The sequence below is a fragment of the Leptonychotes weddellii genome, chromosome 3, assembly GCF_054177405.1.
Source record: "Leptonychotes weddellii isolate Sample4059 chromosome 3, ASM5417740v2, whole genome shotgun sequence".
Classification (NCBI taxonomy): Eukaryota; Metazoa; Chordata; class Mammalia; order Carnivora; family Phocidae; genus Leptonychotes; species Leptonychotes weddellii.
In genome coordinates, this window is record NC_138371.1 from 43,797,653 (window position 1) to 43,809,772 (window position 12,120).

General features: G+C 35.1%; 1 protein-coding gene and 1 long non-coding RNA gene across 4 annotated transcripts in view; one reads left to right on the forward strand and one right to left on the reverse strand.

The window, feature by feature from the left end:
• Nucleotides 1–12,120, forward strand: part of LOC145720504 (uncharacterized) — a 507,675-nt gene that overhangs the window by 416,547 nt on the left and 79,008 nt on the right. The window lies entirely within an intron of this gene.
• Nucleotides 1–12,120, reverse strand: part of FSIP2 (fibrous sheath interacting protein 2) — a 93,278-nt gene that overhangs the window by 31,238 nt on the left and 49,920 nt on the right. Inside the window, exons 15-17 of the mRNA XM_006726943.3 lie at nt 12,055–12,091; nt 2,884–9,329; nt 380–2,835 (exon numbers count right to left, since the gene is read on the reverse strand). Of these exons, the coding sequence (XP_006727006.2) occupies nt 380–2,835; nt 2,884–9,329; nt 12,055–12,091 (8,939 nt within the window). The remainder of the gene's footprint in view (nt 1–379; nt 2,836–2,883; nt 9,330–12,054; nt 12,092–12,120) is intronic.

The window sequence follows — 12,120 nt, forward strand, 5'->3', positions numbered from 1 at the left end:
CTTCAATCAATTAACTGTATATTTGGCATGATTATAGAGAAGTCATGCATAAAAACTTTAAAAACTCTTTGGAGCGTCTATCTCATACTCAACCAAAATCCTCTGCTTTAAAGTAATGGCACTTTCTCTCATCTGTAGTTATGGAAAACTGATCAACAGGCTTGTTCAGATTCAAATCATTTGAATGTTAAACTTTTTTTTTTTGTATCCTGATATGTTAAGAAGTAATTAAATACTCCACTTCCAAGGCTATTTTCAGAAAAAAAAAACAAAAATAAAAACAAAAATAGTAAATTCAGCTCCTTGGATAGAAGAGCTTTAAAAATATCTATTTTTTCTAAGTTATCCCAATTTTTAAAGTAGGTTATTTATTGCTTACCTCTAGTTTCAAAATTCTTGAAATATGTGACCACAGATGTGGAAATATGTCTTGCTACCAAATGAATTTCCTTTGGACCCAGTTCATGATCAGTAAAAGCAATGACTTTAACTTCCTTCAGAGCCTTTCCATTTGGGGATCTCTTACTTTCCCATTTTTGCAATAAAGAAAAATCTTCTGTGATGGCTTCAGGTTTTTTATTTTCTTCTTCAGGTATACAGCTTATTTTTTTATCCCACATTCCAAGCAAACTTTTCTCCTCATTCTTTTGTCCTCCAGATATTATGGACAAAGGGCTTTGCTTTGATAGGAAAAATGGTTTCATTGTTTCCATGTTTTCATTAATGTGTCGTTGACTTGGAAAACCATAGCTTGACAGCACAGTATTGACAATATTTTCTGCAGCTAAACATATTTTGATTGGAGAAACAGTTGTCTGAATTTGGTTTGGCTCAACTGGTTTTAGAGTTCCATAATGAAATACTCTTGGATTTTCACCTTTTCCTATTTCTATGAATGACATGACTTGCTTTAATGCTGCTTCTGTGCACTCATTTGCTTTCTTAAATAGTTTTTGTAAGACACTGCCTTCAGGGAGAGAGCTATTTCCTTGCATGATTTTGTCAAAATGGCCAAAGTTCGATTCCCTTGGACTGTAGTCTTGTACTTCATTTTTAAAGCATGATGGTATATTTTCTGAATCAAGCCTTTCCATTGGCTCTGAGCTTTTAATTGTATCTTCTACAGAGGCTCTGGCATATGAGGGTAAGTTTGATGAAGCCCTATACTTTTTTTTTGTATTTTCCTCTGAATAACACACAAAACCAGGTACACTGATTTGTGAAGGATTATTCCCAAAACTAACTTCCTTTAACTTTGATGTGGGCATTTTCATATTAGTTGCTAATTCAACCTGATTAACAATATAGGTATTTTCTGCTCCTTGGAACAAACTTTTGTTTGGAAGGTTATTGATATGAGTACACTGGTCCATCAGTGTGCCAATGATCTCACTTGCTATAACAGTCTCTTTCAATGTGCTAATTGAAGATGGTTCCACTTGGCTTATTTCTTTGTCTAGCTTGTTCTTAATTATACTTAGCATGTCACTGACAATATTAATAGCACATGTAAGTAATTCTGAATGGAATGAGTGAATCTGTAGAAGGGTATTCTCTATGTTTTCCTTGGAAATAATAGTATTTGAATTGGTTTCATCAGAAAACTTTTTCAGTGGTTGTAATTTTGGCAACATCTTTTTGTTTAATAGTCTCTGTTGGAGAGGAAAAAAGTTTTCTATAGGCATTTTCACTATTTCAGAAAACTCATATTTAGAGATATATTTAAACTGCAAGTCTACAAATGACTCTAAAATGTTTAAAACCCTTTCTATAATTTCTTGAACAATTTGGTTGCTGGAGCCCAAAGAAATTTGGTCTACTGTATTTGTGTTATATATTGGTACACTGCTGAGGATGTCCTTGATTGGCAAATCATATTTACTTTTAATACTAATATATTCTTTCCTGCTTGCTAGTGTTTCTCTCCTATCTGGGGAGGGCACTTGGGACAAAAAACACAGCTGTAATTTTTCAAATAGCATTTCAACAATTTCCCTTCCAAACATATTAATTTGTGCTTTGGTATCTTCAACTCTAGTAGAAGCTCCTTTGAAATGATTATAGCACCTGCTTTCACAATCCTGAAGCTGTGGCAAATCTAAAAGTGAAAGAGAATATTCTAATTCTTTTGCTTTTATTGGAATTTTAGTCAAAACATTTTCAGCTATCATCATTAGCTTAGACTTTTCATTTTCCATATCATTTGATTCTGCTTGCCATTTGTCAAACATTTTTTTAAATATACCTTCTTTAGGAAAAATCTGTTCGAGCTGTGAAGAAACATTTTCCAAGTAAAAACATGCTTGTGGTTTGGCAAGATACTCTGCATCTGAATTCCCCTGTGAAAGTTTGAGATCTTCCACATGTGAGAATTTTATTGGATAAGCCAAATTGTGGTTACTTTTTGCATATAATCCTTGCAAAACTGTATTAACTATTGTATTTGCTGCCATGATTTGATCGGATGGTAAAGCTTTAACATTTATCATTGCTTTAGTTTGCTTCACCTTTTCAAATTCTTTCACAGTTGTTTCCAGGATACTACTTATTATATCCCTGGCATACATTTTTAGTTCTGAAGTGGACAATCTCATTTCCAGTAAGTTTTTGGCATCTCCTGATGATAGTGTGTGTGGCAGCCCAGTGGTAGTCTTGGACTGGCTGTCTTTTGGAGTCTTCTCTCCAGGACCTAATTTGGTCTTGCTTTTGACCTTAGCACCAGCAGGTCCTAGGTGTGACTTTGTTCTAAATTTAGGCAAAGGAATAACTTTTGATCTTGCTTTTAAACTTGTTTTAAAATCTGGTTTAGGGCTGCCCTTAGAGCTCACTTTAGAACTGTGTGGCTTTACAGGTTGCAACTCATCAGAACAACTTTCTGGGGACAAAGTCTCTTCTAGATAAATTGAGGCAAAATTTATAATCTTATTAAGAACCATTTGGACTAAATCCTTCCCCACTTGCAATGGTGAATACTGCAAAAATTTGTTTTCTAATAGAGAGACATTTCGACTGCCTGCATGAGAATAAACCTGTGGTATCACATCTCTGGGGGGATTACTTCCTTTTCCTGGTTGTTTAGTTTCTTTGATGCAGGCGGCTTTCTTAGACAAGGTATCATTGTCAGATGCTTCTACTTTTTTGTTGCTTTCATTTAATGATGTAACAACTATAGAGTACATTTTCCCCAAAACACTTTCAACTATGTCATTTGCTACACTGTTAATCTGTGATTGAAAGAAATTTTTTTGCGTTACGTCTGATGTTTTAATTTTAGAGTTAGATATTAAGTGGGGGATTTCATTAAATGGAAGCAAATGGCCTATGATTTCCATTATTCTTTGATGCACTTTAGTTAAAACTTCTTCCACTGCACTGAGCAATGCAGTCTTTTCTTTTTGTTTTGATTCTCTTTTTCTCATAAATATTTCTTCCAAAACAATTCTCTGGCTTTCTTTTTCCAATGTTATTTGGTTTTGTTCCATTGGATATTTTGAAAACCGAGATAATTTGTTTTTCTCCTGCTCTCTTTGTCCCAGCGATATTTCATTTGATACAGTTAGGTGTGAAAATAATTTAGGAATGTCTTTTGAGTAAACATTAATTTCCTTTGCAGATCTTTTATCATATAAACTCTTTAAAATACTGTTGACAATTCCAGTCACAATGATATTTTCTTGGAATGAAATGTTGTTTGGATATGGATACATCTTTTGAATTTCTAAGTCTAAGTCATTTTTAATAAGTTTCAAAATGGCACTGGCAATGATGTCCGCATATTCCTTAAGACTAGCTCGTGAGAGATGAATTGTGGAGCGAAGATTTTCTTTGTAACTTGCAAACGTGGAATCTGGGAGCTCTTGGCTGAGGATTGTTTTAGTGGATGTTTTCAGGACATTCACATTTGATTCCACTTGGCTTGATTCATGAAAGATGCTATCATCTTGTTTATAATTTTCCAGTTCCAGGCTAGCAATTGACTTTTCTTTAGACTGGAAAGCAAGAGTAATTAAGGAATCTATTCTTTCTGTGGCAAAAGCTTCTAACCGATTGAAAATATTTTTAGTAATGAAGTTAGCAGTTTCCTCACATGGGTCAGGAAATTTCTTGGCATCTTCTTTCTCTACTGTAGTTATCTGACAATCATCAGCATAAGCTGATTTCAGACTTCTTAAGGATGGCAAATACTCTGTTTTTCTTTCACTTTTTGACCCCACAGGAGGAGGCTGTTGATATTCTGCTTTTGAAAATATGTCACCAAAGATCAGGGGCAATCTTGCAGAAGTAGGATTTTTTGCATTTATGCTAAGCATGACAGCAGAACTGAGATTATGAAGAACAATATCCACTATATCATTAGATATCAAAATGACATCTGATTTAGGAACTGAAAGTTTTGGAATAATTTTATTTGCACCCTTGATGAATATTTCAGGATTTGCTCCGGAATGTTTCCCAGCTATGCTATATTTCAGAGTGGATGTGGCACATGATAGATTATTTTGATACAGTGTTTTTTCATAAATATCACATAAGATACCTTCAATCATATCTTGTATTTGAAACTGAAGCACTTTTCTATATTCAGTCTTATTAAACAGCTTTTTAATAATACCTTCTTGTTGATCTGAATTAATCTCTTTCTCAGAATTGTTTCTGTCACATTTGCCTTTAGATGATACAATATCTAACACTGTTTTAACAACTTGACTTGCAATACTTTCAGAAACCACAATGTTATGAGTTAAGAAGGGACTTTCCCTTTCTTTATCTAATTCATGTTTGATTCCTTGTAAAATTTTTCTAGCCACTTCTGTTGCATATGTATTTAATTTATTCAAAGAGAGTTGACACACTGAGTTGGTCTTTTCTGATGTAATATGATCCACTGAGCAAGAGGACAATTGATCATCAGAATACAAATCTTTGGCTGATAATGCTTTGCTTAAGGCACTTTTATCCTGCTGAATAGGTAAAGCCACTGGAACGGTAAAGTTGATTTGGGGACAAAAGAGAGATTTTACTTTGGAAGTAGCAAAAGTCTCTAAATTTGTTAATATTGCCTGTACAATATCTTCAACTACATTTACTTTGGCCTGTTTGTCAACATTGAATCTGGACTTAAGAGTACATGGGTTCTTGTCTAGCACAGTAACAGAGGACTTCCCTCCATGGGTGCGTTCATGTAAAGAAACATTTGCTCTAAAGGTGATGGTTTTATACCAATTTTCACTTGCATTTCTTTCCGGCATAGCAGCCAAGTAAAGTTTATGAAATACAGTTCTAACAACATCATCTGCCACTATGATTACATCTGCTTCAGATACTAAAGGACCTATCATTTTATCTATAAATTGAACAGATGTTTGAGGAATTGGCTCATCAACATTGTGAACGATGCCACTTAAATGAGAGTGGGAGAGAGAAAGCACATTTAATTGATTGACCAAAGCATTTTGAAAAATTTCATTCAAAATATTTCTTATAATGGGAACAATTGGAGATTTCTGTGGTTCTTTGAGTTTCACTTCAATTTTGTTTAAGGTTCTTTCTAGAACCCATTGTTTAAGAGAATCTGATTTAGCTTCTTCTCTTAGTAATGTTCTCTCCCCAGTGAATTCTTTCTCTGTATGTGAGACATCTTCTAGAAATGAATCTGATTCAGCGCCTCCAGGAAGAAAATTTCCATAGGTTGGCCTGTATCGATAAGTTTCAATGCCTTCCTTTTCAGATTCAGTTTCATTAAACATATTTGAGGATACTGCATCTAAAATTAAGTTGACTATATTCTTAAGCATTTGTTTCTCAGGTGGTGGGGTATTTACACTTGTCCTCAAATCTAATGAGTTCATATTTAATTCTGTTTGAATGGCTTTCAAAATAGTACTTGATATCTTCTTTGCATTCATGTATAAAGCAGACTGCAATAGTTTCTCATGTGTGTCTGTGAAAATACTGGGACTTTCATATTCCAAGTCTATCTTATTGCTTTCTTCATTTCCATAAGTAATAGAACCCAGAGTTTCTAAATTTCTGTTAGCGAACGCTTCCAGTTTAGCAAAAACCATATTTAGAATATCTGAAGCTAGAGCTTTCAGTTCATTTGGATGTATTTCTTTTGTGCTCCCTGTTTTGGAGGACACGGGAGCAATAGTTTTTTCTTTATTTTTTGTCACCTCTTTATTACCCTCCTGAATCATCCTGGAAACTATGCTGGAGATTATGTTAGTGCATTTGGCCATTTCCTCAATAATTGAAGCAAATGATAGGTTGTCGATATCAAGAGACTCTGAGATGGCTTTAAATCCAGAACTTGCAAAACTGGTATCTATATCAACTCTACATAATTTTGCAAGGATGTATTCAAAAATTGTTTTGGAAATGAGCTGAATATTAGACTGCAATGTAGTAGCCATTTCGGGATTTTCATTCTTTTCTCTGTTTAGTTTACTACAAGATGGCTGATGGTGTTGATGGGCTCCTATGAGCTTACATAACATTTCATATAGTGTTTCCCCAATACTGTCTAACACTTGCAATCTAGCATTGTCTTTGAGATCTTTTCCATTTACAACACTATGGAGGGCACATGGAGTAGCCAAATATTTGTGAAAAGATCTTTTATCCTGCCTACTTGGCAAACCATTTTGTTTATCAACATTGTCAGATCCATATGAAGTTGCAGGCTTTGGCTTATCTGAAGGGAGTGATATATTGCGTTGATCATAATGTCCACTTGATAACATTTCATAAATATAAGTTAATAATGGAGATTCCATAATTGAGACAAGAGATTCTAATTTATCAGTGTCAGCAAAAAACCCTTTACCTGTAAGGGATTTGGTATGGTCTATTTCCCTACAGTTTAGGCTTCTCTTATTGAGTTCTAGTTCATTCTGGATAGCATGCAAAACAATGTTTACCACTTTAGTTGTGTAAGTACTAAGTTGAGATTGTAATGAAGATTGCTCCACAATTGAAGGTTTGAAGCCCATTTGCAATTTTGGACAAAAGAATGACTTCAGCCTTTTAAACACTGTATTAATGATCTTATCAGTAATGTCATCTATAGGTTGAGGTTCACTTTTTTCAGATTTTAACACAGAAGGTTTTGCAGGATCTACATTGAATGAAGATAAATATTTCACTTTCTTTTCACTGTCAAACCATACTTTTAATGACTTTTTATTTGGTGCTTCTTTGACCAGGTGTGGAGTATCAGAACTACCTAGAGAAGTTTGAACTGATGATGAAATGGAACCTTTGGTGATATTGGGAATGCAGCTTGAAGCCTTATGAAGTATATTGAACAAAGCATCTGTTATTTCTTGAGCCACTGCACTAATTTCTGACACAGAGAACATCTGGTCCATCCATTCTTGATGTGACAGTCCTTGAGATTTTTCTGAAACAAGAACTGAAGCTTCTTTGCCAGTTTTATTGTCTAAGTGACCAGGCGGAACAGAAGATAGGTCCTTGAGCATTTCTGTTAAAATACTTTTAACTATGTTTTCTGAAGCCTTTTGTATGTGATGCTTTTGATCTTGGCTGAAAATCAAAATGTCTCTATTCAAACAGGGTTTTCCCTTTAAAATTTCTTTATTATTAAAAGATGGTAGCTCAGTCTTTAAACCCCCATCACAAAATGCAACTTTGCTTCTTCGAGAAGCAGCATTTGCAGGTGGTTTGCTATTTCTTTTATATTCAAGACTGGTGTTTCCTTTTGTAAACCAATTCTCAGGAACTTGTTTCTGTGATTTTGGCTTTTCATCTTTGAAAGATGAATCAAGCACATTTTTCACAATTTTGTCTATTTCTTCATTATCATCTTCAGAATAAAGGACCATGCCAGGAACATTAATAGGTGGAAATGATCTTCTAGACCTAGGACCATTAGATAATCTAGTGCCAGTAAGTCTGTACTTTTCTTCAGTGTCAGAAAGATTTCTTGGTCTAGAGTGTCTGCATTTTTGAACATCTGCTTTTACTGGCTCCTGATGTAGCTGAGTGACGATATCATCAAGAAGCTGAAGGAGTACTACTGTTTCTTCAGATGCAGTAAGTCTCTCGTTATTAAGTTCAGTTTGTACATATTCTAGTATAGTGCTGATTGCTTCCTCTATATATCCAACCAAAGAGGACTGGGAAAAAATATTTGACATTAAATTTTGTATTTGATCTTTAACAATTAAATTAGCTGCATCAGGTTCAGGACCACATTTCTTTTTGTTGTCTGTTTTGAGGGACATGTATGTTGGGTCTGTCATAGGTTGCTGATCAGAAAGTTTAATTGCATCTTCAAGATAAGGAAGTTCATTTTGCTTACAAGATGCAAGAGTCATCAGCTTTTCTAAAATGGCATGTACCATATCCTCAGCAATATCACACATGGGTTCCAAATTATAAGGCAGTGAAGCTTTTAAAGATTTTCCATTTGATGGACTGAGATATTCTTTACTGGGTGGTAAGCTTGGTTTAATGTCAACTGGCAGATCTTCTTGTGAAAATATCTCAACACATTTTTTCTCAACTGCAGACTGTAGCTTCTCGAGCATACTCTCCACAATCTCTGAAGCTGCTGAGCAGATATCAACATTGGAAAGCAAGTCTCCTTTTTCAGGTTCACTCTGGTCAACAAAAACTTCAGCAGTAACAGAAGAAATAGAAGGAATGGCCTGCGTTAAATCAGACATTATTTCTTGAAAAATACTTTCTAAAATCAATTCAGTTTCCCCTTTTAAGTGACATTTAAAGTTAACAAAAACATTCTTTAAATTCTTCATTTCATTCATGGCTTTGGCTTTTTGATCAGGAAACAGTGGACTCTCTAAGCCATCTGTTTCAGTGGTGGCATCCTTAGATTTTTTTGTGCCTGTTTCAAATGATGCTAAAAGGTGACTATCAGATTTACAAGTTCTGAGCTTAGGATATGCATATGTCATACTGGTTTTATTATATTTGAGTTCAGGTGATACAGCTTGTCTTTCCACGTGATATGTTTTACCCACAGTTGTTCTTTCCACATGGGCAGAAGGTGGTTTTAAAGGTGTGGTTGGTCGCCTTACTGATAGGTCAACTGTAAATGCACAGGGCTCTCTCCGAAATGTTTTAGTTGTGGCAGATGTGTAGCTTCCATATGTAAACTCTTCACTGCATGTGCTACAGAAACTTGAACTCTCTGAAGAGAGGATGGAGTCATCAGACACTGGATATGCTTTAGTTCGCAACCTTTCTTCATACTTTGTGATGGCTGGGTATAATATACTGGTCACTGTAGCTACAACCCAGGTCATTATATTCTGAATTATACTTTTCAGTTCTTCAGAAGTTACCTGGAAAAGAGGCAAGAAGGAATGAAGAGAAACTCATGTAACAACTTATTCTATTCTGGGACAGAGGGTAACATTTAATTTTTTACATCAAACAGTACCTAACTGGATACCATCATATGGGTTATAAAGAGAACACAGTAAAGAATTTATTTAGAATTTCAGATTACTGGGGTGCCTGGGTGGCTCAGTCGTTAAGCATCTGCCTTCGGCTTGGATCATGATCCCAGGGTCCTGGGATCGAGCCCCGCATCGGGCTCCCTGCTTGGCCAGGAGCCTGCTTCTCCCTCTCCCACTCCCTCTGCTTGTGTTCCCTCTCTAGCTGTCTCTCTCCCTCTCTGTCAAATAAATGAATAAAATCTTAAAAAAAAAAAAAGAATTTTGGATTACTTTCAAGTTGGTTTACTCTGTACTATAGTAAAATAGTTTTTATAAATTTCTGTTTGATTCACATTCTCTCCAAGTTTTTTGTTGTTTTTCCCCAACATTCGTTGCTGAGATAAATGACTTTTTGGTAAAAATAGAAAAAAAAATTACCAAATTGCTGTCTAGCCAAAGAACATGCAATTTTTGGCAAGAAGAAACAGTGTCTACAATCCAATGATATTAATAATATGCCAGATTATTTATTACAAAGTATTTCTCAAAACAGATGTGGTCAGAACATTTGGGTGCCTTCAGAGGCATCTGTCTAGCTAAGATGTAAGGATGAAAAATAAGCCATCTCTTCTTCTGATTCTCTGCTGCAGAGGAGAACCTATGATTTGTATATGGAAGTCAGTGCAGCTATTAAAAGTTATTTAATAGGCAACAAAAAAGTTAATGCTTATGGAGACCAACTGGCTTTGTAGTCAACAAAAGAGTATCAGTGCAAACTGTTTTAGATAGGAAGGCTGAAAAAAGATGGTGAAATGAAGGAACAAATTAGTTAAGATAGCAACAAGGGGCTCCCCCTAGACTGGGGTTTAAAAGAATCAGGAGCGGGGCACCTGGGTGGCTCAGTCGTTAAGCGGCTGCCTTCAGCTCAGGTCATGGTCCCAGGGTCCTGGGATTGAGCCCCGCATCGGGCTCCCTGCTCAGCGGGAAGCCTGCTTCTCCTCTCCCACTCCCCCTGCTTGTGTTCCCTCTCTCACTGTGTCTCTCTTTGTCAAATAAATAAATAAAATCTTTAAAAAAAAAAAATTTGCTTTAGACCCTTAAAAAAAAAAAAAGAATCAGGAGCGAGGAACAAGGGTAGGGAAATTGAATTCCTTTTGAGCCAGAAATAGAAATACAGGGGCCAGATTTGGAAAACCATTTTCTTAGCAGTCATTGGTGATGTCACAGCTTAAACTGGACCAAAAGTAGAAACAGTGCATCTGTAGAATTCTATAAACCACTTCTTATTTACTGAAAATTAATTTTGGGCTTGCAAAAATCCTTTTGCCTATAATAAACGAGTAGTCTGTTTTTAAATTGTTATTACTCTTAAGACATAAAGGCTGTAAATATGAGTAATTGGCAGCAAAGCCTGGAAGTCTGGTATATAGGCACCAGGTTAAACAATATGATTCCTATAATGGGGCTGTTCATAACCAAAATATTACCTTAAATTAACATGGAAATATTCACATTTCAGGCAAACATCCAAAGAAAATTTAACACCTATGTAACACACTCTCCTTACACATTTTAGAGTGGAGGCACCTTAGGAAAAGCAATTCTATCTTGCTGTAATTCACGAGTCTCCTAATGTATTTTTTTCCTTTATTGTACAATGGCTAGTGGTTTGAAAACATTTTGGATGACAGCATATGTTGTAAAATACTTGTTTTATATAATGACATCCTAAATCAAACATTTTAAAAATAAAATCTAAAATTTAACAGAAAAAGCAATTGTTCTAATCCACTACAGCACATATAAACTAAGACATTCAATATATATTATTTTTCTTATTACCAGAGATACTAAAAAAAATCTACATTGTTACTCTAAGGCTAGGTGTGAAAGTTTCCAATATTGATATATGAAAGAGAGATATTCCTTAAGTTTTCTGTGTGGTGAAATGTAGTAATTAGAACCTAGTTTTCAGTTGCTTTCCATTTTAATATTAAACTGAGAAATATTCCCTTGAATCAAAGCTTTTATATTTGCTACACATTCTATGACTTGAATAAGTGTCCATGTGAAAAAGTATGTCAGAGTATGTGTTGTTCTCCAACACCTTTGTCTTTCCTGACTGGTCTTAATTCCAAAGTTGGGTTTTGTAAGTTGGACCATCTTATCTGCCTGCTCCAAGTCTCAGCTCATAGGTGACAAGGTACTTTTTTATGTGACATTCTTAGGTGACCAGGTAACTTCTCACTAAAATGGCTAGAGCCAGACCCAGGCATCCCAGCTCATCAGCCAAGTCTGCAAAGCCATGTCACCTAATGGCTTCCCATGATAAAATGAGTTTGTGTATTTGATGCTGTTATGATGGCTAGGTCCTTTAATGTCATTCCACACATTTCTGTGCCCATGAGACTTCTTCCTGAAGGGCCAGCATTATTTTTGATAAGAACTTTAGATCACTGCAAAATTTAAGAATTAACTGAAAGTAAACTTTAAAGAAAAAAAAAGTCAAAGAGATAGACTAATATCGATAGATGATTACTCATTATTTGATTCACAGTTTTTTTCTACTATGATACATTAGAAAGTACCATAAAAATGTTACTTTATCAATGGATTTTATGATACATACTTTCTCTTGCAAGCAATTTTGTAGGAGGTTCTGTTCTCTGTAAAGTCAAGAAAGGTTGGGCATTTA